This window comes from Glycine max, chromosome 15 (genome assembly GCF_000004515.6).
Source record: "Glycine max cultivar Williams 82 chromosome 15, Glycine_max_v4.0, whole genome shotgun sequence".
In the NCBI taxonomy this organism is placed as follows: domain Eukaryota; kingdom Viridiplantae; phylum Streptophyta; class Magnoliopsida; order Fabales; family Fabaceae; genus Glycine; species Glycine max.
The window spans coordinates 8,934,628-8,962,169 of record NC_038251.2 but is presented as its reverse complement, the minus strand read 5'-3'; the positions used below and the strand labels follow the sequence as shown (position 1 = coordinate 8,962,169).

The following is a 27,542-nucleotide window of genomic DNA, read 5'->3' as shown; positions in this document are numbered from 1 at the left end:
ATTGATACAATTAAATATAGTGATCTAACTTTTTTAATTACGGTAAATTGTTTTTTTTCTTATATTTAAAATGAGGGCAATATAATACAATTCATAATCAAATTTATTTGTAATGCGTTTGGTGCGGATGTTGCTCTGGTAGTTCTCCTAGAAGTTTTTTGTGAAAATTTTTCATTAGCAAAAAATATAAATAAAAAAGTTTGCCTCCCCGGCCAAACAAAAGGACAGTGGAGCCTTTTAGAATAATGAAGCACGAAACAAAACATTAGCATAATTGGTAAGTGTTTGCAGATAAGTTAAAATTAAGGTTGAAGTTCGAATAATATTTAAATTTGATTCTTAACAAAAATAATTTATAGTCAAATTTTACTTATTATCCAGTTATTATCCAGTTAAACTCTGTATTAATTAGAATCCATTTTTACTATTGAATCATATGATTAAGATAAAAAAAAACCAAAAGTTGCCAATAATGACATTGCAATTGCTATTTCCACAATCCCTTTATACTAATGTATTCTCCCTTCTCATTTCTTATTCCCAAACTACCCTACTAAACGCATTCTCATCTCTTTCTTCCTCTCTGTAATTCTTAAAAAAAAAAAAAACACTTCCCATCCTTTTACCCTAACCAATATATTCATGTCTTCCTCCTCTTTTCCACGTTGAGGAGGCACCATCTTTGATTGTATTATGAACCCCTTGAGCATCAACTCTCCAAAGGATCCTTATCTACACAAGCCGTGACCCAACACAAGACTATGTAAGAAGTAGTGTAAATCTAATACTTAATGGAAACACAAAACGCCTGGATGCTTAAGCAACAAACACATTCAACTCAACCTATCAGGCAAAACAAACTCCCTCCTAAAATGCCCCAACTTCATGATTGAAGCATTCTTCCAAAGAGTCAAAGACAATTCCTTTTCTTGAAAATCCGCACTTTTCCAAACCCAGAAAATGGAAGGAATTCTGGGATTTTTTCTTGCGACAAATATTTTTATGCAGACCTTTTCGGGTTGATCTATACCATACTCTAGTCTCGTAAGGTGATATACACTAGCTAACAACTCATGCACCAAACCATTGTTCCTCTTCTCCATCTCATTGGACCCTCCCACCAAATCTCTCGGATCTGAAATCAAAACTGAAAAGTGAAGCACATTAATATCTGCCCAAACTCACACGTGGACCAGAATGTGTCACAAACAATTTCTATACTCAATTGGAATTACTTACAAATTTTATATCTAGATCAAATCTAATTCATGTAAATTGTGGTAGCAAAAATCAACAGGGGTAGTAAAAATAATTAGATTGTAACAGAAATTGAAGATCTAAAAATAATTAAATGGGGGAGAAAGGGACAAGGGGAGTGTGTATTGTAGGATAGTTTGGGGAGGAAAAAAGTGAAAAGGGGGAGTGCATTAGTATAAAGAGGGTATATATAGCAATTTCCTAATGACATTGCACATGATATATGGACTAGTGAGAAAATAGCCCGACTTCAGGCATGGCCCATTTGGCCCAACAAAAGCATAAGGGCTAGATCGCATATATGCTTTCACAGTTAAAAAAGAAAAGCCTCACTAATTTGTATATAAATGTATTTATTAAAACTCTATCCCCTTCGACAATAAATAAATAAATTATATTTTAGTCTTTAAAATATTATGATTTTTCTATTCATTCTCCCATTTTATTTTTATTTTTTATTTTATCCCTTCAAAAATTTCCTCCCGTATATTGTTTTGTATGTTAACAAAACGAGAGATTAAATAAGAAACTCCTAATACTTAACGAAATCAAATGAAAAAAAAATGTTGTTTAAAAATGTCACAGGGAAAAGTCTTGATATTTAATGGAACTAGAAAACAAACAAAAAGTATGAACAGTTAATCGACAAAATTAACATAAGGCTAATAGTGAAACTAGATGGGAAAAAAATTACAGCCTTTGTAAACGGCAAATCCAATGAGTAAATGTTATTATTACAAAGAATCAAAACATAATTTGACAACAACAATCTATTTTACTAGTAATAATTTCTTAAGTTAAACTTAAGCTTGCAACAAAAATCGGTTTAATATACCTACTAAGGTATAGCACAAGGAGAATATCATAAAAAAAAAATATCATTGCTTTGGTTCACTAGTTTCCTTGTGGAATGAAGCCTCAAATCTGGAAACCAAAAAGTGAATTTTTAGAGCAATATATCAAGGCTAAACTCTACAAAGCATAAATTAACGGAACCCAAACACTGAATCCGTTTAATTCTCACAAAGACACGTACATACAGAAGAGAGAGAGAGACCTGTCTTGAGATTATTGTTGTAAACATTAATTCAATTTAGAGTTTACAAGATATGCTGCATGAATAATGGAAAGGAGAGATGGCTGAGATGAGGAAGGAGAGAGAAATGCTTTCTTTATTCCTTTTAAAATAACTATAACAGTTCTAAAAAAATCAATTAAATGAATAGGCCAATAGGATATTTTTGTCTTAAAATTTTGGAATATTTTACGAATGCACATCAGCTAAAAAAGAGTATGATAGATATTAGCAGCCTCAAATTTAATTATTTTAACTTTTAAGATACCATATAAAAATTGATACATACTTATATACAGCACATACATTAATTACTTGCAACAAATCTAATAAAATCACATTATATTATAGTATTACCTTATTTTTTTTACTTTATCATGTCTAATACAACTTAAATTCATCCCAGACTTCTGCACGTGGCAAAATCTGAGTTTGATTCAATGAATATAGACGCTTATTTGAAGTTCATTGAACCTGGCCTCTTCTACAAACAACAAAACAAACACAACACAAGCATCTGCATGCACAACACCTCGCAACATAAGACAAAAGATATATATAATAGAAAAATGTGACAGTGATGCATATTGCATAGTATTCTTTCTTTTAGATATGGCAAGGATTCCAGTGAGGTTTCAGAGAGTGGCGGCGGCGTTTGACGCTGATGTGGCACGTGTGGGGCTCTGCGAGAGCAGCGGCAGCGAGCACTCGCCGGAGAGTTTGACCGATTTGTCTGATCTCGTGAAGTCTTTCATGGAGAAGAACGAGGCAACAACCGGAGAAAAAGAAGAAGAAGAAGTTGGTGATGTTCGTGAAGGTCACGATGAAGAAGAGTTTGAAAAAACTGAGTGGTCTTATTCGGAGAAGAGGGAAATGTTGCGGAGTTTGCTTTATGAGAATGATGATGATGAGGATGAAAGGGACGACAAAGAAAAAATTAGGAGAGAGGCTGAAGTTGCGTTTGGAGTTGTTGTTGGAAACTATTCCAAACGCAGGTTGATGTCTCTGTTGAGAGAAAAAGGTTTTGATGCTGGTTAGTATTACATGCTACTAATATTATGGTCCTTATATATAATTGATTTGTTATAGCATTCAAACAAAAATTACATACAGTTTCTTATGTGTTTTTAGCATCAGAATTGGAATTACATTAAAAATCAATTATTAAGATAAAATTCTTCTAGTTTTTATTTGAGAACAGTACCAAACATACTTAAGAACAACATCTAAGTTTTGTCCTACCTTATTAACGTTTAGCTCTTGTTTCTTGTCTTGCTCCAAGCTAAATGAGCTTAATTTTGATTCAACTCGATCATCAATTTAATTTGGCACATTTCAAAATGGTTGGCTAGAAAGAAAAAAAATGATTCCCATTCCTTTGGTTTATTTCCTTGGATCAATTCATTAAATTGATTAATCTATTATATTATCTCTACATCTAGATCGTTCGAGAGGGGAAAGTGTTATTCATCATACTCATGTGCCCCAGTCAGGATGCACGTACAGTATTTTTTTTATTTTTTATTTTCTACGTTCAAAATAGCATACATATCAAGTTGCCAATTGATGAGCCGCATGCATATACCAATAAGTATATGGTTATATACTATACTTATATTGTAGTAAAATAATATATTATTGAAATGGTCATCTAGTTATGGAACTTGGTTTAATAAATTATATACCCCTCTCTATGCAGGTCTTTGCAAATCCAAGTGGGAGAAAAATGGAAGATTAACAGCTGGTGATTATGAGTACATTGATGTCAATTTTAAGGGAAAACGCTACATAGTTGAAGTCTCCCTTGCTGGGAAGTTCGAAATAGCTCGTCCCACAGATCAATATTCTTCCTTGCTAGATGTTTTCCCATTGATATTTGTGGGTAAAGTGGAAGAGATGAAGCAGGTTGCAAGGCTGATGTGCACTGCTCTTAAGGGATCCATGAAAAGAATGAACCTGCACATACCACCATGGAGGAGAAATATGTACATGCAAGCCAAGTGGTTCAGTGCTTACAAGCGAACAACCAATGCAGTTGCAACTAAAAGGGCATCATTGCCATTGTCTTCTGATGAGTCTTTGTTTCCTAAAAGGTCCATGGGATTTGAAGTGCGACCTGTTAAAGCACACAATTGCAGGGATGTTTATGCCACTATTACTGGGTTCAGAATCGGCCATTTGACAGCTGTGCTTAATTCTGATAACCTTGGTGCATGATTGAAGTCATATTCATTATACTTTGTATAGAAGTGCTTTTCTTGATGGTTGGAATTGGATTTCATGAGTGGTGGTGTGAACTGTGAAGTGCCTTAGCCTCAAAAAGTGCTGAATTGAGAACAATTTCTTTGATGCACAGCTCTGGCATGTTTTTGTCTTATAGGTAGATCATAGATGTGGTAACTAGTAAGCAAGGTTCATTGCTATGCTAGCATTTCTTTTATTTATATGGGAAGATAATGTTAAAGAAAAATTGTTGTACAGTAAGATAAAGAATCGTTTTCTTGGCAAATGGAAAAGGATCTATATATACAGCCTTCAAATCCAATCCAAATGGCATTGGGAGAGCAGTTGAAAGATAATTGCAAAGACATTTATTGGTCTGCCTCCAACTTCCTATGCCTAGTGCCAGTGGTCCCCCAAAATGAATTGCATTGCGCCACGCAGTGGCACATCATCAGGAATAAACTACTAGTATAGCATATGTGGATAAATTATTCACCAAAAGCTAAATTACAATATAAATTATTCAACTCTCTAGCACTTCAAGAAAACGATCGAGATAGTCTCACTTTAAAATTGAAATAACTGTGTATAGTGAGCGGACCATATATAGTGAGTGTACCACTTCACCATTCTCGTCTCTAGATGCATGCTTCAATTTATTTTGTTCAAATTTGAAGTGGAAAAATATAAATTAAACTAATTCAAATCAGTTTAATTACAGTAGTTTAGATCGTCAAATTCAATAATGAACACCAGCAGAAGCAACACAATAACAAGTTTGCTTCATTCAAAAGTCGTTCTTCATTGTTCTCAGATTCTAATATCATTAAATGCATCATTTTTTTTACTATTTTTTTAATTTTGCAATTTTAATGAGATGATGATTCCTAGGCAATTTCTTTTTTTTATCGAAGCCAAAGAAGAAGAAAAATTAGTACTAGTACGAGTCTGTATGCTTTGCTAGCTGCTCTATTGCCACAGCCAACTCAGTCTCAAAACTTCAGGTGTTCAACATTGCCATTTATGACCAGAAAAAAAAAAATTTGTCACAATATCACTCACGAATATCACATCAGTTTCAACATTTGTTCTATTAAGGCCAATTACTTTGGTCCAAGTTGTTCAAAACTCTCCAATTAAGACGGGAAAGAAAAGCCTATGATCATTCAAGATTTCTTAGGTAGGGCTTTGAGTGTTTTTTATTTTTATTTTCAAAGAAAGTAGAAATAAGAGTAAAATTATGTTTGTTTAAAATTCAGAAAATATTTTAAAAAACAGACTCAAAATTGAAAATAACAAATCAACCTTTTTCATCTTTTTTGAAGAAGTAAAAATGTAATAACACCTTAGAATATTTTCTTGTTAATATATGTTTTATAAATTTTGAAAATAAAAACAGAGAATAAATATTCAAACCAAATGCCACCTTAATTCTTCTTGACAATAAGTTTACATCTCTACAACATCATGATATCTTAATCAAATTCTTTGATATCATTAGAACTCGAGGTGTCTTCATCATTCTCTGATCAAACATCAACAAAAGCTTGAGCTCATTCCAATAATGAAAATTGAGAAATAATGGATATCCCTCAATAGAGATAAATAAGGAGAGCAGATGGATGGATCGATTATTTAAAAGAGAGGATTACAAAGATCTGTTTAAAGCTTAATTTTTTTTAATAAAGATCGACTTGAATACTCAGCCGCAAATAAGTAATATCTATCAGGTTGACACAACTATTAATTGGAGCTGAAAGGAAACACAAGCCAAAGAAATATCATTAAATAAAGAAAAAGTGGGGATGAGATGTAAAAAAAGTTATGGGGGACAAACCCATAAAAGCTCAACTTATCAATCAAGAGAATCTATACTTTGGGAGAGTCATTTCATTTCTGTTATATTCTGTTGTCACAAAAGGGGGAATATATGTACCCACCAGCAAAAGGAAGTAATTGTAGTTGTGTGAGACAAGAGAAACTATACGAGTATTTAGAACTTAAATTAAAATGGTTGTATTATCTTAAATTTAAGAGATTCTTTCATATAATATCCTTTGATGACTCTTATTGAGTTGAAATTTTTGTCTTCTTTATGGTCATGTGATATGATAATTAGCATTGGTTTAAGATTATTATTACACAACTATAAAGAAAATAGTTTTTAATTCAATAAGAATCCATAAAAGATATCACATAAAAGAATTTTATCACTTAGACAAACTCATAAATAGGGTTTTGGTAGGTTGATGCCATTTGGATTGGTATAGTGCACTTAGATATCAACTTTCTATTTTGTCCAATTTGTACTTTCAGTTTGTGGTGTTTTGCTAAGTTGCATCTCATGCTTGACTTTTAATGAAAACTTTAGCTTGCGAAAAAAACAGACTTAAAACTTTAAATATAATATTATCTAAACATCTTCCGTATATCAATGTATTATTTTGTAAGTATTGTAATTATGATGCAGTACCTTATTCAATAACAATTGTAGTTTAGATGCCTTTATTTTCATACCATACAACAATAAACAAGACAAAAGCTTATGACTCAACAAAACTTCAAAAAGAATATAAAATGAAAAAATATATGATCAAGAAAATTGCCTAAAAGTTTTAAAAATTTAGGATTAAATATATTTTTTATTTCATAATTTAGTGTTTTTTTTATATTTTCATCCTTAAAAAAAATTCACTTTAGTTCCTCCAAATTAAGTTTATTTTTCTTTTTTTTTCATTATAATTACTATTGGTTACAAAAGAAAATGATATGACAAACAAAATGATTATGTCATCATGTTATATCATCACTTGATGATGTCAAAATGATTATCCCCATGAATTAAAATTAACACAAATATAATTTATTGGGACTAAAATAAAAAATGACATATTAAAACAAAAGAAATGCTTTAATATTAGTTTATTAACATCTTAATCTCTCTCACACACATGGATATATAGATACAAAAATGAAAATTAAAATTATTATGTGTGTGGATTTGAAACCAGGTACAAATATTATTTTTAAATGCAGGTATGGAAGTAAGTACTATATTCATATCCTACCCATTATCATCCTTATCTAAACTTGTTCTACTTTTAAACTTTTTTAGTTGTCCCTTTTTTTTTTCCTCCAAGGTTTTCCTTCAAGCTTCATCCTTCAATATCTTTTTCACACCTTTCACTACCTTCACGCAATTGTGATAACAATCATAATGATAATGAAAATAATCATAATAAATATTGGTAATGATAATAATAGAAGCTAAAATAATGATATTACTAATAATGACAATAATAATGATAATTGTGTCTGAAACAATAATAATAATGATAATGACTATGACCATTACAACAATTCAGTCTCCTTTAATAATTACATTATAATCTATTATAATTAAATATTATCATGTCAATATTTGAAACTTGAAAAGAGTACAAACTTCAAGGATGAAGTTCAAAGTCCTCTTCACTGAATCAGTCCATGCCAGGAAGACGGCATCGATATGCGGGTTCTTTAGACATGTAGAAAGAGAGCCACAAGCCTCGGAAAAAGCTGTTTTACATGTAAGATCACTAATGTACAAGCATCAAATAAATCATATTTTTAAATTTGTTTAAAATCATATTTTTTGTTATCGCGTTTTCATTTTATCCAAAATGAGTCTCTAGTTTCAACTCAAAATGAGATTTTATTGTTTTCAATTTTTGGTTCGTTCGAAAAAATATTTTTACTGAAAACAGAAATCCAACCAAATACATTTTCATCACCATTTTTTATTTCTAGTGAAAATAAAAACAGAAAACAATCAAACCAAACACCCCCTTAATTTTCTACTTTAGAGATCCAAGGAACTATAGGCTAACCACCAATTCAGTATCGCTCTTTGAGGGATTGTTTGTATTGGCTCATTGAGGGAAACAGAGAAGTTGTCTTCATCGGCAAAAACTCAATTTTGCATGCAGTATTTCAAGCAGGAAAAATTCGTTGCGGACGAACGAAGTTACATTTTCAGATACAAATACAATCAGGCAATTAGTCCTTTCATACTACAGAGCTCAGAGACCTGCTGTTTTAGAACACTGCCGAGTATTTTACACTAAAATCTATTTATTATAAAAAGGACCAGGGCAAGTATGAGCATGATTTTAGAAGAGGGCTGACAAATTAAAATAAATTTAACATATTTTTTGTTTATTTTAAAAATTAATATCTTCCCTTTCTTTACAATCCAATTTCCAAGGCTCCTTCTGTCCGGGCAGTACTATAATATTCATAGCAAATATCTATAAGCATAATATCAAGTCACTAGAAATCTGCAAGCCTTAAGATTATTTAGCAAGTCTAATTAATACAAGAGTGAAAACAAAGTGATTAATTGAAACTAATAAAAATACATGAGGGAGAACGAAAATAAAATTAAACTTATATAGCCACGGCCTCAGAATCGCAGAATAATAACAGCAAGGCATGACAATGCCATTCAGTCCTGAAAGATGGTTTTGGTGACTATTATCATCATCGGCAGGTGGTAGCTACACTGTAATTTGGATAGACAAGTAAAGACAGTTGGAAGCAGATAAATTCACATATAGGAATTTCAAATTTTAGCAAAGGCAAAGAAAAAAATAAAGAGTGTATGCAATATGTATGTAGGCACCCATAGACGCAAGCTGCTGAAATATCAAAAGCAGATTGCCTGGAAAGTGACCATTGTAATTTGCAAGTGTTTAGAAGGGTCTTCAAAAAAAGCGAAATCTTAGGCTTACTTTCCTCTTCTCCCCTTCTCAGCACAAACCCAAAAGGGTAAGAAAAATGAACTTTTAAGAGGAAGAGAGTGAATGTGAGAAGCTCGGTAAGCAGATTTGTTGACAGAGACCCCAAAAGGATATCACAACAACGGGCCAGTTAGCTTCTGCAATGGAATTGATATAGCTACAGCCACTATGGCACATTCAAGATCAAGGGTACAGCTTTTATGCTCCAACCCTTCCCTTGGTAAATGTAGCCCCACCAACACAACATCTAAATCTAATAAATAACCCAACATTTTCAATTGGAATAATTATCAAAACACAAACAAGAGTTAAGCACTGGGATAGTATTATGCTTGAAAAAAAATTGTGAAGAGGAAGGATGGTGAATTGGAAATTTAAATAAACAAATAAAATATTCCAAATGAAATTCAAGCTTTGCCTGCTTCTGGAATTGCAAAAACAGTTTACCAAGGTAATAGAATTCCGGTGGAAAGAACATAAACAAAAAGAAGAGGACACCATTTTTATTAAGGAAAAATGATGAAGTTCAAAACTTGATGTGATTTAAAAGACTCAAATTGAATAGAAAAAATTGGGATTTTTAATTTTGGATAAAATATGATATTTTAAATGGTAATATTTTATTATGTGACTCAAGGTGTTAATGGTGTAAAGACATCTCACGAAAGCCATTAGGGAGAGAACAAAGTTTGGATCCTAGTAAACAATGATAGCTTACCAAACTCATTCAGACTTTACTACATAATCTCCTCCTTTATTGCCTTTCTATTGGAAGACAGCTTGACTTAAAAGTTGGAGTGTCATTTGTATTTGTATGTATTCATCTTTTCACTTTATCACTTGGAGATAATGATGAGAAGTAGCACTGCTATTTCTATGAATAGGAAGAACTAAAAACAATCATTTACTATCATTCATAGGAAATGATAAATTTGTTCCCACCACTTTTATGGTGGACTCTTTTTGCCAGTAAGTCACACAGTATATGAATCTAAAGGTTATGCGTCCGTTTGTTTAAAATATAAAATATACTTCTAATATAGTTGTCTTTTTTAAATGATTTTTTAAGAAAAATATAAAATTTGTTTCTTAAAAGCACAAAACTATTTTTTAAAGTAAAAATAGTTTAAATAAACACACTAGTTTTTTTATAAAAAAAAAACATTTTTTTAATAAATAAATTTAAACAAATGAACTTAATATCTAAATTTTAACTTACTGATAGTTATACATGTATCCAATGAATGAATTTGAGTTGACCTTGAGTTTATGAAGAAAGACTTGATTAAATACACTTAGCTTTAAGTGTCATTAAGTTTCAAATCAAAGACTTAATTATGGTGGTGGTTGAAAAAATAAAGTTATAAAATTCTATTTTAACAAAAGCGTATGAGATCCGACACGGTTCATTTCCATCATACACACTACACAGTGACACATTGCACATTATGAACGGTCTCGATTGGCCACTGCGTAAACACCACCACAAAAAAAGTGACGCACTGGATCTTTCACCCATAGACGGAAGCCAGGGGATAAAAAGAAAGGCTCTGTTTGTCTTTAGAGAATGTGTAGGAAAGGAAAGGGTTTTGTAGAGGGAGAGAATTCCAAAATATTATCGTAAAATAAAACTTTTTTTTTATAAAAAAAAAAACGTGTGTGTGTGTGTGTTAGTGTTAGCGGAGGCAGATCGGAAGCGGGAAGTTGGGAGATCTGTGCTAGATGGAGGGAGTTGGGGCCCGGCTGGGGCGGTCCTCGACCCGGTACGGACCGGCCACGGTGTTCACTGGACCGGTGCGGAAGTGGAAGAAGAAATGGATCCACGTGTCCCCCTCTTCTGCTTCCTCTAATTCCAACGCCAATAACCACGCTTCCAATGCCTCTCATCTTCTCCTCTACAAGTGGACCCCTCTCACCCAAAGCCAGAACACCACCAACAACGCCAACGCTAACGGTAATGCCAAGGACGCGCCGCCGGAGCCACCCGCGGAACCGCCTCGAAGAAAATTCAAATATGTTCCGGTATTATTCTTCTGCTCCTTTTATTAGTTTAGGGTTTTACTGAAAACTCATTAAATTTAAAATATATGGGATGGAAATTTCACTTGTATAGTTGGTGACACGTGTGATATGTTTTTTTTTTTTTTTTTTGCATTTGTATAAATGGGTTTGCTTGTAGTTATTACAATGTCATGATAATTTGTGTCTTATTCGGTTTTGCTTGTTTCTTTTTGTCCCTTTGTTTTGGAACACGGTTGAAAGTCGTGTCCTGATGTCAATCCATTTTTTCTTAATTATTTTTATCTATAAAAGATAATGAGAGCAAATGTAGGAATAACCGGATTACAAATTGTTGGTTGTTAACTGTAGTTTCTTCCTGTTAAGATTTGCTTGTTCGGATATTGGGAGGCGGAATCTAATTGATACTCAATCGAGATTGTTGTTCGTTGGTTGCTTCCTGTGTATGTATTTGTGAGTATTTGAATTTCCAAGGTGTAATTCTGATTGGAATTTACAATCAGCTCATCAAGACAGTGCAGGGTATTTCTGATTCTTGGACATATATATCATAGAATCTGTTTTTCTCAGTGATTATAAACAATGGAGGAAAGAAAGAAAGATAAGAAATGCTAGTATCTTTAATTTGTTAAGATCAAATTTTCTCTCATTGCTCTGTAAAATATGAAAATGCCTTTTTATTTTGGTGACTTTCTGAACATTAAGATAGAACAGATTTGTTTTCTAACTCCTACAAAAAAAAAAAATCGAGGGATTGGGGGGGGTGTAAATTAGCTGGGTTATATTCTTATGTCATAGTATGAAACTACCCTCTCTGCAGTACTGCTTGATCTATCATTTGGTCTAAACTTTTAAGAAACTTGAATCAAGAACAAGAAACACAGATGATGATCCCCCACCTAGCTATTACCATCCCAAGTGTCTAAGTTCTTTGTTTAAGAAATGAAAGTCAATGTAGTTTGAATGCACCAAGATGGTGTGGAAGTATGGTAATTCTCTCTTGAGCTAGAGCCTCGAGTTGATGAGTGATGATAAAATAAAGATTAATCAAAGAGAAAACTTATCAAAAAGGGGGGTTAGTTTGGTCCAAGGTTGGGATTAGAAACAACTTATGATAATGGCAAGTCTGCAATTTATGTGATGGATGAAAAGAACAACTCTAGTGCTGAAAGTTAAGTTACTCAATCACTCAAATATCTGAACTAAAGTTCTAAGAAAAAGAAAAATAGAATGATAACCAAAGTGTTGGAGACCAGGATTGTTTTGGTGGAGATGGAAAGGGGGTCCATTTGTGAGAACTCTTCACACAGCCAAATTGGTTTTCAATCATTTGTTATTTTGTTGCATGCGTAGATCCTAATCTCTCTCTTCAACTTCTGTATTTCTGTTTTGGGGCAGGGGCTAATTCAACTTCCTTGTCGGTAGATGGTTTTTAGTTGAATATGCATGTGTTTGGGAACAAATTGTTGGTGTCAAACCAGTCACATCAAGTTGTTGGTCCAAGTAAACAGACACTTCTGGACTAATTTTGATGTCAAACCAAATGGATGTTATAGTCTTTTGAGGGACATAATTATGTGTTGTATTGCTGTAGACTATAGTGTTGCATTGGATGCACTAATGTTGGAAATCGTATGTGCAACATTCATTGGTGTTTGTCATGTTTCCCATGAAGTATGAACACATCCTCAGAACAAGAATCACCAGTTATTTTGCTTTCAAATGCACAGTATTGTATTTGTGAGTTGTTAAAAATTGTCACAGAACTGATGATATTCAACAGTAATAACTATGCTGGACTAGCCAGAGCTTTTGATCCTTGGTGTACTTGAAGTCATCTGTGGTACACTTACACCATTTATGAATCAATTCTGTATTCATGCTTTTTGTGATGATAATAAATCAATACTGGTTTATTCTGTCAAATTGGTAATTAGGTTTGGGAAGGTGTGGTAATCTTGGTTGTCTGATGATGCAGGTTGCTCTACTAGAGGAGCAAAAAAATGAGGCTGCAGAAAATGAGGGTACTGAGAAGGTTGACGAGGAATCTAAACCAATTGATGTTGATTCAGGTGCAGCAGAGGCAACTCGCAAGAATGAGACTTTGGATGAAAAACCTGACATAAATGATGTCCCAATGGAAGAAAGTCAGGTAAACCTTTTCATGTCTCTTTTGTTTACTTCATGTTTTTCCACGTTTTCTTCCATTTTTCTAAAGTATCGTCTAGAAAGTAATAACTGCAGCCCACAATCTATTCTACAAAGGTTAAAATCAGACAATGAAGGTTCTGATCTTTCATTTTTAACTTTGGACACTTTTTATGCTTCAAATTAGGCAATTTAAAAATTTATGGATTGGGCATTACAATCATGTAATAAGTGATTTACATCTCTCTAATTTGTTGTGTCTGTTACTAAATTTAAAGTCCATAGCAGTGACTAGTGAAGGGCTTGATCCCATTTCTTTTTAATATGTTAATAGCGACTTTGGTCTTTTATATTTCAGTCTCAGTACAAAAATCAGGTGGTGCGCCAAGATCTGAATGAAAGCACCTTGGATTTAAGTTTGGGCTTGACATCACATGATGATGAACATGATTCTGATTCAAAAACTAATCAAACGAGAGATGGCCAGTAATGCAAGTTAACTCAAGTGGTACTGAAACATGAACAGGGGTCTCATGATTCTCCAGATAGTGAGAACATAAATGATTCAGTCTATATACCTTGTTGATGGGAGGGAATTTTCCCCTGGCTTTATGTTCAACCACTGGTTATTTTAGGTTGGATTATTGTAACGAATATGCCTATAATATGGATTTTTTTTGTTGAGTTTCTTTGCCGGGCTGAATGTAATATGTATTGGAGGAACGGATAGTGTACCTTTTTCCCAATCATTGGACAGATTTTTTCCAGATATTTATTGAAATAGGATATTCTGGACTTTGAAACTACAATGGTGTGGAGCTAAATTGTTTTTTTTTTTTCTTTTTCAAAATAAAATAAATAGCATTCCTGATGCAAATGTGCTTCTGATGCTTTTCTAGTGACTAGAATTAAATCATTTGGCCTTTTGAATTACAATTACTACCATGGTTTCCTCATCATGTATGGTCTGAGTTTATTTCATCTTTCATTTTTGGTAGATTATTTCAAAGATTAGCTCAGATCCACCATACTTAATGGAGATGGTGGTTTAATGGTAATGGTAACACTTAGGATTGATTTGGTAGAGTAGAAAGAAAAGAAAAGAAAGTCAATAGAGAAAAAAGTAATTGAATTAAAGTAGTGTAGAAGCGTGATAGCATGTTTGTTTTCTGTTTCTACAAAATAGATTCTCGAGAATTAGAAGTTAATCTCCATAGCTCCTGTGTGTATTTTAAACTACGTACGTGGAGAGAGAAACTTGAATTCATGTTTATTAATCTTGTCCAATCACCCACTTAGATTCACTGATTTTTAAAAACTTCTGTCCCTTATCACTCCATTTCTTCTCAACCAAATCAAGCCTTGAATATTTTTCCATCCCAACAAATGTCACTTTTTAATTTTTTATTTTTAAATCCTGTAAATTTATTTTATTTTTAGTCTCTGTAATATTTTATTTTGTATTTACAAAAATTTAAGTATAAAATGTTGCAATCTTACTGGTGTTGTACTAATAATATGACACTTTTTACTTTTTAGCCTGTGACATGAATAACATGACATTTAATATCATTTGATGACAATTTTTGGTACTGATCATTTGATGATGACACTTAACGACTTCATTCGTCACGTTAACACTATCATTTAGCAACAAAACAAAAAACGATCAATTCAACACTTCTTTTTTAAAAATACTTACAAAAAAACTAAAATTAAAAGCAGAAAATTACAAGTTTAACAGGAATTGAATTTCAGCCATTCGAAATCTAGGCAATATTTAAGCTATCTAAAAAGCACATATACCGTGGTGCATTAGAATGCTAACCAGTTTTAAGTGGCAGATGAACTGCAAGTGTGATTGCTTTAAGACCTGTGATTTATAATGATAATAAGAAATATCAAAGACGCCCATTAGGGACCAGTTGTATTCAGTTGCCCACTTATCTTGATTCCCTTATTTTACCCCAATCAAATACAGATGGAAAAAACACACAAGTGAGAATGCTTTTGACAGTTTGAAACTTGCAAAAGTACAAATGAACTACCAAGTAAGAATACAATTATATAACGGAAATTACAGCCTGGGCATCTGCATCCAAGTACACAATAACTTTCGAGATTTTAAAAAATTTAACATCATTCTTTTGTGACGGCCTTCACCTCCGCCTCTGAGGAATAATCATGCCTGGAAAGTAACACAAGTTAATATATCTATCATGGAGAATAGGTTCTAGTGTCAACAACAATTTTTGCAACAGTACCAAAATATAGCTAAGGTTATCACATTGCAGAGTTTAAAATAAAATTGCAATTGTTTTTCTTCACTCCCTATTGCCTTCTTTAAACTTTGTGCAAAAATATCAAAATTTGATTTTTTTGATGAATGGACCCAATATTTTGGGGCATAGGATGAGTGAGATGTATGCAAACTTAATCTCACATGAGGGAAGAATCTGATTGTGATTAGAACCCAAGAACACAAGGTCATCAAGTAGAAATCATCCAAAACAAAATTAAATAAATATCCCTTACCGCAATTTGCGTGATAGTTGGTATATGCCTGTCCCTGCCATTGCAATGTTTACACTAAACAGGTTCCAATTTTTCTGTAACATGGAAAATAGTTGTAACAAGGTCATACTTTTGCAATACAAGAGAATTATGCAACTACAAACCAGAATTATGTACACATCATGTACTGTGATGAAGGTAATAACAAAGTTTTGCTTTCTTTGGAGGTCCATAAATAATCATGTCTAAATGAACTAGTTAAAAGAAATATGTCAATCACGTCTAAATGGACCAGTTAAAAGAAATCTGTCTTTAGAAAAAATCAAACTTACTGGGGTGATTACAGTGCTGTAACGAGACCAGATAATTCCAGTAGCTGTGACCGCTGCATAAAAACCAAAAAAGTAATCAGCAATGTATGGATATAAACAAAACCCAATACACAATGGTATACCCTAAAACTGCATGCAACTTGAATACTAAGTGTAGTCTACACCTTTCAGGGAACCCAGATATGCAGATAAGGATCAAATATAAGAAAAAGCATATGTGGGTGCATGCGTGAGAGACAGAGACAGAGACAGGGGGAGAGAGGGGGGGGAGGAGGGGAGGAAGGGAGACTGGTCTATGATAGATAACAGTAAATGTGGTTGTTTATGTACATGCATACCTATTTGCTGAGGATAGGAAAGTTTCTCAGGTGGTTTTGAGAAATCAGCAATGTTGGCAATGCTGATGCCCCACTTAAAGGTAGGTGCCCAGAAGTGAACTGCATAAAGTAATGGGTTAATCTATGCATTTATATAGGACGACAATGACAATGTTAACACTTGATAATAACATTGGTCACTAAAAACATAAAAAGAGAGAACAATTTGAATCAGTGGGAAACTAATGCCGTACACTTGTAAAATACAATCTACTTGGTATTGGTACTTTGAGCAAGTGATGTTTACAAAGTACAACACAATCACACAAGCAAATCTATGTATATAAATGACTGCACTGGACTCTTTATTCAACAATTGTTAACTTTCCAACTGCAACTCCAAAACTAATTACCATTATTTTTTCTTTACAGAAAGACAAATTCAAGTTCCACTGCACTCTTTAAATCAAGTTAGAATACAACACCAAGATCATACTTCCAATTTACTGCAAACAAGGACTGCATTTCCAGTTTTTTCATACAAAATCTAGCAAACATTATACTTAAAAAAAATGTGATATTTGAATATGATCATACCCTTCAAAGCAGCATCTCATTTGAATGCACAAGTTTGTTTGCTGGTGTCTTCCACTTTACCCAGATTACAAAATATTAACATTCAATTTTTTGTAGGTCATCCATCTCATTTTCATTTTATCTACCCAACCGTCTCCTTATGTTCAGAAATTAAACTAATAGACGAAGCCCAAGTTTCCAACATTCCCAAATATCTAACCAACAGTTTCGTTTCAACCACAAAAAAACCCTTTTCTCAAGATGCAATCCAATGTCAAATTAGGTTTTTTTTTTTTTAAAAAAAAAACTTAGGTTGTAAATCAAGCAGTAACATGACCTTTTATCAAATTAATAAATCAAAATTCGTAATCTATGCCAAATCCTGCCGCTGATTTATGTATAGAAAAAAAGTTCAGGTAAAAAAATCAACCACTCAGCAATGAAAATCAGAAGCGCGAGAAAATAACAAATTCGACGAAATCAACTCACTGGTTTTAGGCCCAGCTGGGTGATTCCATAAAGCTTGAAGCTTTGCAGCCGCCATGAATTGAATGTTTGTTCTTCCCTTTGATCGAAGGCGAAACGGGTTCAGCTTCTAACACTGCGGCAAAGAGAGAAAAACAACATATTTATATACAATATTATTATATTATTATTATATACCGTAATCATCTACGATGTAGGAGATCCACTCCGCAACCGTAGTCAAATCACTTTGCGACGCGTGTCTTGAACTCGGTCAACACTTTTCTCACGTTGACCTATTTTGGTTTGGGGAGGAAAACTAGTATAATCACGTGCTTGAAAATTTTAAAATAAAAATGTAAATACTTAGAAGGATAAGATTAAAAGTTAACAGTAATCATAAATAATTTAAAATAATATCTAATCATTATAATTTACATTAATACTTCAGTTGCGGTTTGTTATACAAATTTAGAAGAAAAAAAATATTTTTTTTGAAAAGTTAAAAGTCTTAGATAATTATACTAATCCCTAAAGGACAACTTCTCTTCCCTATAAATATTATTCTATTCACAAAATTAGGAATTGAAACCACTATCATATGTTTAGAAGGTCCAAACTACTAACAACTTAACTTGTGTAACGTCTTGTGGGTAAACAAATTGAAAGGCATTATAACTAATCATTTATGAATTCAATTAAATCGATGTTGTTTGAATATATTTTTATTAAAATAATAATAATAAGATTAAAAAAAGAAAAGTGTATCAATAAGTTAAAATAGTAATTACTCATATTATATTAAGAATTTTTTTTCCAATTATTATCAATATGGATAATAAAATATATACCTTTTATTTGTTAAAAATTAATATGGCTTTAATGGCTATTCATTTTAAAAATTTAGAAACAAATAATGATTAAAAGATAACAATATCCACAAATAATTTTAAATCATATTTTTTATTTATGATCCATACATGTAATAAAATGTATTTTATTGATTTATTTAATGTACTTTCAGTTGCAATTTGTTTTCCAATTGTAGACCGAAATTATAAAAAAAAAATAGTATAAAATAAAAAATACTTATATACAGATGTTTTTAATTAAGCATGCCAAAAAATAAATGAAATCAATATTATTTAAATATTAATCATTTAAACTTACAATAATCAAACTAAAAGATAATATAATTTATAAATGAATGAAAATAGTATTAGTTGTATTACATTAATGTATTTATGATCATTAAATTAAACATTTAAAAACTGAATTAAATTAACATTTTAAATATTTTATTAAAATTGTAAATGATATGTCTTGTTTAGTTTTTGGGGTTTTAGCTGGCATATTTTTATCGAAAATTTTAATAAAAATATTATATTTCTGTTTTTTGGGCATGGTTGTATGATTTAAAAGTTGGGCTGGGACGCTGGGTTAGGACTTAGGATTTAGTGGTAATTGAGAAGAATACATCATCAATTGGTGAGGAGTAGATGGCTCCAAGCTTTGTTTTGTTCCTTCCCCTCCACTCCCTTGCAACTGTAACTTACCTCTTCATCTCTTTAATTATGTTAAAGTTGTTCACAATGTGCATGTCACAATAAACAAGGAAATAACTGCTGCCTGCTGGCACAAACTTAACTATTTTCTATTTTCGTAAATAGTTATCATCTTGTTTTCATTTTATTTCTTATTTTCAAATATTCGTATATAAAATGGTGAAAACAAAAATATTCATGTCACATTTTTATAATTCTTTGTGAAAACAGGAAATGTTTTCTTAAACCAAATAGGTGCTTTACATCAGTCAATATACGTGATTTTATATCAGTCAACGGGGAGTATGTGGTTTTTAATTAAGGCATTATACTAATTTGTATACTCTGTCTCCAAATACTATTTTATTCAATCGGTATATGCTTATCATCCATTTAATTTTCTGTCAAAAAAAAAAAAAAAACTCATCCATTTAATTTATAGACCTAGTGTAAATAAAAGTCTGCAGACTGCAGACATCCATATTGTGGTCCCAAGGAATGGTCGATTGAACAGTCTTGTTCGAAGCCGGACAATAAGATTTCCCCTTCCTTGAAAAAATTGGTGTTTGGCTGTGGCTGTGATTTCAAGTTTTCAACAATTCAATAATTCATTCGTTGACCCTATTAGAATTCAGAGAAGAAATGCAAGTAATGCCCCATTGGATGAGGCCAAAGATCATAAAACTCGAAGAATAGTAGAGGAGTTCCATAGAAAACACTCAGTGTAAAATGGTTGATAAAAGATTATAGTTATACAATGGAATGCTCTTATTTATAGAGCACATTCCTATCTAACTTCTTAACTGAATACTAATTTTCTATAACCTCCAATAGAACCCCTTGATTTCATCATGATACTAGCATGTATTTTAATTGCAGCCTTATCCTGATCTTGACCACTCTATAAGCAATGAGGAGTTACTATATCTAGAGTCATGGTTTGAGAGACAGTTATTCTAACTCAATGGCTGAAAGATGTTGGTGAGGAGAGAATCACAAGTGATAAGTATCTTGCATCGCATATTTATGGTAGATCTAATGGGGAAACCTTCTGATTGATCTTTGCATTCGATTCTTGTCAATATTTAACAAATTTCTTTGACCTCAGCTAAACATTTCATACATCTAACCATTAGTTTTTTCTTTTTCCTATATCTCACAAAAACACTATACTTCTGCTCTTTTTCGCTTTGGGTGAATGGAATAATCTGCTTTAAGCTAAAGATTTAATTTATGAAATTTAAAGCAATGATGATCATGGATCATAATTAAGGGGATCAATAATCTTTGAGCTGAAAATAGCTTAAATGTAAGCAACTGAAAAGCCTGGAACTTTCTGATATCTGACGATGGATGAATAGGTGCATAATGTACTTCATCAGAAAATTGTGATGCAAAAGTGGTAAATAACAAAATAGCCAGTAATGCTATTTTCTGAGCCCTATTTACTTTCTGGAATTCTGGCCAATTTGATTTTCCCTCTTTTTTCATTTATTTGCAAGTTGCTACTGTAGCTATGCTGCATTTTCTGCTTCTTTCTAGGGGGGACCAATTCAGAGCTGGATATTACTTATGGGGTAATCCATATTATCTAGGGTTTGAGACAACGAGTTGACAAAAACTGTTTTTTTACTAAAAAGCTGTTGGCTTTTGAGCACTATCTATATAACAACAGACTTTATTGAAAATCTTAAGCCATGATTGTCTCTGTGTAAAGTAATATTATCTATAACCAATTATCCAAAACATGTGTGCCCAATTTTACAATATCAGATTTAACGTTATGAACCCAATTTTCCTCTCTCTCTTGCTAGTGGCTTTTCTCTACCTACCTAATCCTTCTACTTGCTATTTTTTCTTTAGGCAAAACGCCAAATATGAAGTCAATAAATAGGGATGATTCTTTTGGGATAATGAAGATGGAGTACCCAACAAATAGCAAACATCTGAAATCCTTAAAGAAGACAGATGAAATGCATCTTATAGCTATCATGTTTTAAGCATACAAAGCCTCTTGGTCACTATCTCATTGATAAAACTTGTTGGTTAAGAGTTGAAGTTCTAGTAGTGAACAAGCACGTTGTAGTAATCAATAATGTTCCCCACCCCTCTCCTATTATTCTTATTCCAAAAGTGCTACTTGAATCATCACTGCTCAAAAATTCAGAGCTGGATAAATTGTAACAACTGTCAAACTCGTGTTTCCTTTCCATCTTGAACCCTCCAAACCACAATTTGTTGGTTGCAACTTGCAAGCTTGATTTGACTTCATCTATACTACTATATATGATTTGTAAAATCACTTTAGCTCGTAAACTAGTTGGTTAGGTGTTTAATTCTAGTGATTAGTAAACAAGCACGTTGTAGTAATTTATAACCCCCTCGGTCTCAAAGTTCTAGTTGAATCATCATCACCATACAAAAATCCTTTAGAGCCTTACAAGATAAATAGTAACGATATTAAATTCATGTTTGGTGTACACATTGCGCTCTTGTTCTGCAATCTGCAGCTCAAAACTTGAGTACGAATTCCAGCAAGGTTTGACATATTAGAATGAGATGAACATAAATTTTAAGCTTAACTGTACTTTTTGTCCCAAAAGTTTTATAATAATGTCTCAAATTTTGGCTCCTAAAACTTTTTCCGTGAATTTTGCCTCTAATTTATGAAATATCACGAATTTTACCCCTATGTAAAAAAATCACAATTAATGAAAAATTGTTTTAATTAAGGCTGTTTAAAGAAGAAAAACAACTACCACAAAATGTCTTCATTGTGGCATTTTTTTAACTTGAGAACATAATTTGTGTTGTTTTGGACAAAATATGGAAAAAAGAAATGGAAGGGGATATAACATTAGCAACATTGTAAAATTTTGAGGGTAAAATAATGCAATTAAGCCTAAATTTTATTTTTGTGTTTGATGCATTTTAAAAGTAAAACACTATGGAATAGAGTTTAAAAAGGTGTTATATTTTGTTTTGCCCAAAAGGAGGAACTAAAAGGGAAGGAAAAAAATATTTCTTTCGCACATCCATATATGGTCGCCTTAGTTACTCTGTCTTGGTTTGTATTATTTCATTTGTGAAATTTTGAAAATAAAAATAAAATAACAATTCATAATTATCAATAAAAAATACATTGAATAAAATAAAAATATAAAAACAAACCAAATGTCTTAATTTTTTTTTATTTCCTCTCTTAAATATAGTGTGGAGTTTTTCTTGCTGGGATGTTGTCTTTTTTGTAGTATTATGTTCGGATATTGTCTTACATTAAATAAGATGTGGCGTGGTCAAAGTTTATAAGATATTTTTGGTTGTTAAGCTTTCTTAGTTAGTAAGTATTTGGCTTTAAGGAAGAATTGAAACCTAGCTCATTCATTTCCCTTTGTTTTGCTTCGTAGCCTCATTTTTTTACGTTGTACAATTTTTTTATACAATTAATATTTTAGTACGTGCTTGCACAGAGTAAATATTTGTTTTATATAATTAATTTTTTAACATGTAAATACTTCTAAACATAAGAATTATATTATAATTAAAAATTATATTATTATAATAAACAAATATTTTTAACATATTTTATTTTACATTCATAATAAAAAAATTATATTATGATATAATATTATTTTTTATTATATATAAAAAATTTAAAAATATGAAAATTCGATTTAGAACTAAATAATACAAATGATAGATTGAAATAATAAAAGATAATGAAAAATCTCTAAAATACTCTCGTTCAAGAAAATTTTTTATGAAAATTCATGCAAGTATTAAAATAATAATATATGAATATAAGTTAGGATTAAACATCTTTTTAATTCCTCTAAATATATATTCATCAATTTTTTATGTCTCATTTTTTAAAATGTTAGAAATAATAACAATTTATATTTCTTAACCAAATAATTTAATTTGAATCTTAATCTTTGACATAAATTATATTAAAAAATAAATACACATCTTGTTGGTGTGCTGATGACTCACAACAGACAATCATAATCGCTTTCAACAAAATCGTATATATTTCATATTTATGTCAGGATTAATATACAAAATAATGTTGACCGAAATATGCACCACTACTTACTAATGTCTATCTAATACATATTTAAAAAATGTGTTTTTAAATCTCAATGCGGATAAAAAATATTGGTAAAAGATATATCTATTTTAATATTGTTGAATATTTTAATTAAATGATTTATTTCAAAATATATCATTAGATTGAAAGTTGAATTTAACTAAAACTAATATATTAAGCATTGGCGGATGCAGGTCATAGGATGTGGGGGCAATTGCCCCCGCAAGATTCTTTTATTTTTATTTGTAAGTTTAATAATAATAAAAAATTGCCTCAGAAAAATAGATAGTATCCCATAAGATGAATTGTTTTAAAACGAATGTAAGAAAATATAAGAATTAAAAAAGGAAAAATAAATTCATATTAATCTTATTTCTTTATATTTTTAATTTTTGATAGAATTGACACTAAAAAAATTATATAACATTTTTAAAGTATGAAAATACATAAAAAGATAATGATAATTTATAAAAGCATAATTATTTTGGATTTTTTATGATAACATTACATATTTTATGATAACTACTGATATTTTTTTGTGTGGTAATATATTATAAATTATTTCTTGCCGTCAGAAAAAATGTCTGGACCTGATATTAACCATATATATAAATAAGTTTTACGCTATTATTCAAGTTTATAAATTCTTACAACAAGTTTATTAAAATTTGTTTTAAAAATGATTTTAAATTAATTTTTACACTAAACAATAAATCATAGCAAACCCTTTAAAAATTATATAATATATATTTATTTATAAAATTTTATATTAATCTAAATGATTTGAAACTCTATTTATGTATACCAAAGTTAATGTAACCTACTAACCTATACTTTTAAAATACTTGAAAATAACACTCATTTGATTAATTTCAAATCCAAATAAACTCAGCCACACCTTTCTCGCTCCCTTTTCTCCTTTAATTAAAAAATATATATATAGTTTCAACTTTCAAGCCCAACGTTGCCAACAGTGTATGTGAATTTTGGATCGGTTTGGCATGAAAATTTCAATAACTTTTTTATCAGTAAAATTCCATCGTAAATAATATCAACAAATTTATAATAATTTAGGTAAACTAGATCTCTTTGACTCAATCATCTTTTAATTTAATACTAAAATATTAATCACGAGAAAAAACGACTTAAATTTGAAATGAAAGTTTGAACTAGAACAAGTTTCACCTCCACGCAAGGTTAAAAGTTCACGATCTAAATAACAAGTTATGGTAAAATTATATATTACTTTCGACTAAATTGAGCTGAAATTAAAGAAATACAAATTTTGTGTTTATAAAAACTAAATATCAAGAAGATAAATCAAGTCTGCTCACGATAAAGCATTATGCAGATAACGATATAGAATTGATATAATAATAATAACAATAATAGAAGTGACAACTTCATGTGAGGGAGTAAAAAGGCCATCATAGATTTTATATATAGGCCAAACCAATCCCACCAAACAAAACCCTATGACGTACTTGCGGCAGTTGTTGGCGATGTTATGATGGCTCAACTTAGAAAGAGAAATCACCAAAAAAATAATAGAAGGAGAAGAGAGTCTGAGAATTTGAGAATTCGTTTATGATTTGATTTTTTTTTCTTTATTACATAATAAGAAAAAAAATAATTATAAATTACAATACAAATAATTACTATTTATATTTTTAGTATATATATTTTTTTAAAAAAATAATATTCTAGTAAAATTCTTGGAACTATTTTTAGCCAAGTTTTCCAAACAAAAAAATCGTGAGAAAATTTAGTTTTGCTGGGATAATTTTTTTTATTTCAACAAAAATATCACAGTTACTGTTATTAGACTATTTAATATAAAAATAATTAAAGTAATTAATAAAAATATTACGACCAACCAAACGATAATCTTGCTTAAGACACCATCACACACTACATCTAGACACACCTCTCAACTAAAAATTTGAGTGTTGATGGATCAAGTTAAATTACTTTTGAAAAGAAAAATAATTTAATCCAGTAACTTTAAGTTTCTTAATCTATTATTCAATCAATTTAATTTTATAATTTAAATACAATCTAATTAAAAGTACTTTGAATTGAATTAATTTTTAGTTTTTTATTTTTATTTTTTTCGAAAAAAATATTTAACAAATTATAAAATATACAATAAACATAATAAAAAATTTAAAATATCAAATATATCATCTATAAGACATTATATGATTAGCAATAGTATAATTTTTTAACAATATACTATTTAAAATAAATATTCAGAACTTGGTAAATATATTTAATAATGTTATAAAGATATAAGAGATAAAAATATAATCATAAATAATGTTATAAATTTATAAATAAAATAAATACATAAATATGAGTTCAGTTTTAAATTTTTTTATTTTTGGTTTCTTTGATTTGTAATTTTTTATTAGTTTAATATAAAGTACATGAATTTTCTTTTAAATGAGAATGTTTATTGAAGAAAAGGACCATACACATAAATAATGTGATTAAGTCAAATAACGCGTAATTAAAAAGACCCAAACTCGCGTTTTGGTGATTGTTATTTTTCTCTTTTCTTTCCTTAAACAAAGTGATAACAGTAACAGCACTGCAATAAGATATATGAAATCCCTACAAGCAAAGGGGTTCAAAACCAGAAGCAGATGAGAGACATGGTCCCATCACAACACTGCCCTAATAACAAGCCTACACTATGTCACTCATAACATAAAGCAGTGGAACATTTCCCTAACCCAAAATCTACGTCACCAACCTCTCCAATATTTAGCAAAAATTAAAAAGTGCCATAAATAACAAGCATACACAATCTAATTAATTTATTATATTTTTCATATTGAATGATTAAATTTAATTTTTTATTTTTTTAAAATTAACATATCAATATCTCATGCTTTCAAAAAAAAAAAATAGTAATTTTTTTAAAAGAAAAAGGAGACCCTCATTAATTGATTATGAACTGTCCCAACCCTTCAAAGTCCAAAGCTCTCTCCCATTTTCTCTCTCTTTCTGTTCAGCGTTAGATAAGAAAAAAGAAAAGAGAAGAGTAACCAACGCACCACACCACACCACAACACTTTCTCTCTCTTTCTATCACCAGCTTCTCCCTCCTCATGAAGAAGCTCTACCATAAAGGGACGGTTCACCCGTCGCCACCCCTCATCTCCGACCAACTCTCCTTCCTCCCGGCGGCCATCCTCACCCTCGCGGCGGCGCTCTCACCCGAGGACAGAGAAGTCCTCTCCTACCTCATCTCCTGCTCCTCCTCCGCCACCTCCACCTCCACCTTCTCCGGCAACGCGCGGCGGAAAACCGGCGCGGAAACCGAACATTCCCCTTCATTCAGCTGCAGTTGCTTCTGCTGCTACACGAGTTACTGGGTTAGGTGGGACGAGTCACCGAATCACCAGCTCATACACGAGATCATCGACGCCTACGAGGATTCGCTTTCGAAAAAGGGCAACAAGGGTAAGAAGAACGGTAAGGGAAAGAAAGAGAAGAGGAACAACAAGAAAGGGTGTAGTAGCACTACTACTAGTAGTAATCACACGCACGAGCACGCGCATTCGAGCGAGTTGAAGCGCTCCGAGTTAGCGAGTTCGCCGAGTCGCGAATCGGCCGAGTCGGAACCGGTGGTGGAGATTCACACTAATATTAGTGGCGATGAAAGTTGTGAAGGGGTTGTGGTTGAAGAGAAAGGGTCGGTGAGAAGGTTCATGAGTTTCGTTGGTGAAAGGATTTGGGGCGCGTGGGGACAGTGAGCCAATGAATGATGGATGAATTCCCAAGAGAAAAAATAATGAAAGAAGAAAATTAGATAATGAAGAGAAAAAAGAAGAGGAAAGGTAGGTTTAGATTTTAAGATTTACACCTCCTCTCTTATTTTCTTTTTTCCTTTTTTTTTGTACATTAATCACTGCTACTACCCTGCAATGTCTAAAAAGAAATGGCCGTTTGGTTTTGTAATTCAGGGTTTTTTTTTTTGTTATATATAATCTCTCAATCAAGTCATAATACATATCAAGTTATGAATCCTCTTGTTTCATTTTTCAATTCATGGCAAAGTGGTGGGTGGTGCCTCATAGCTTTTATTAACAATTTTTTTTAATAGTTGTGAAAAAAGTTATTTACTCCTCAAATATTTTAGGTACTTAACTTGGCTTAATTATGGGAGGAAGAACTGTTTTTTTTTTTCTCA

The 27,542-nt window shown here is 31.4% G+C and overlaps 4 protein-coding genes and 2 non-coding genes across 6 annotated transcripts; 3 read left to right on the top strand and 3 right to left on the bottom strand.

Annotated features, from left to right (window-relative positions):
* Positions 1-2,900: 2,900 nt before the first annotated feature.
* LOC100807096 (uncharacterized) lies at positions 2,901-4,796 on the top strand. The gene is made up of 2 exons (XM_003547229.4): positions 2,901-3,365; positions 4,032-4,796. The coding sequence occupies exons 1-2, from the start codon at positions 2,945-2,947 to the stop codon at positions 4,547-4,549; spliced, it is 939 nt and encodes a 312-aa protein (XP_003547277.1). The 5' UTR covers positions 2,901-2,944; the 3' UTR covers positions 4,550-4,796.
* A 4,198-nt stretch (positions 4,797-8,994) lies between these two features.
* LOC112999677 (small nucleolar RNA SNORD96 family) lies at positions 8,995-9,086 on the bottom strand. The gene has a single exon (XR_003264887.1). It is a non-coding gene; the product is annotated as a small nucleolar RNA SNORD96 family (small nucleolar RNA).
* A 311-nt stretch (positions 9,087-9,397) lies between these two features.
* On the bottom strand, positions 9,398-9,502 carry LOC112999663 (small nucleolar RNA snoR109). Its single transcript, XR_003264873.1, has one exon. It is a non-coding gene; the product is annotated as a small nucleolar RNA snoR109 (small nucleolar RNA).
* Positions 9,503-10,905: 1,403 nt separating this feature from the next.
* LOC100527395 (uncharacterized) lies at positions 10,906-14,269 on the top strand. Its single transcript, NM_001248546.2, has 3 exons — positions 10,906-11,358; positions 13,334-13,507; positions 13,862-14,269. The coding sequence occupies exons 1-3, from the start codon at positions 11,059-11,061 to the stop codon at positions 13,991-13,993; spliced, it is 606 nt and encodes a 201-aa protein (NP_001235475.2). The 5' UTR covers positions 10,906-11,058; the 3' UTR covers positions 13,994-14,269.
* A 1,163-nt stretch (positions 14,270-15,432) lies between these two features.
* LOC100306167 (uncharacterized) lies at positions 15,433-17,858 on the bottom strand. Its single transcript, NM_001251690.1, is given in 5 exon segments — positions 15,433-15,691; positions 16,039-16,112; positions 16,350-16,402; positions 16,688-16,786; positions 17,732-17,858. Coding segments are annotated over 5 exon segments (330 nt in total). The 5' UTR covers positions 17,787-17,858; the 3' UTR covers positions 15,433-15,642.
* Positions 17,859-26,267: 8,409 nt separating this feature from the next.
* LOC100810643 (uncharacterized) lies at positions 26,268-27,310 on the top strand. The gene has a single exon (XM_003546128.5). It carries the CDS (start codon positions 26,458-26,460, stop codon positions 27,103-27,105), a length of 648 nt encoding a protein of 215 aa, XP_003546176.1. The 5' UTR covers positions 26,268-26,457; the 3' UTR covers positions 27,106-27,310.
* Positions 27,311-27,542: the final 232 nt, after the last annotated feature.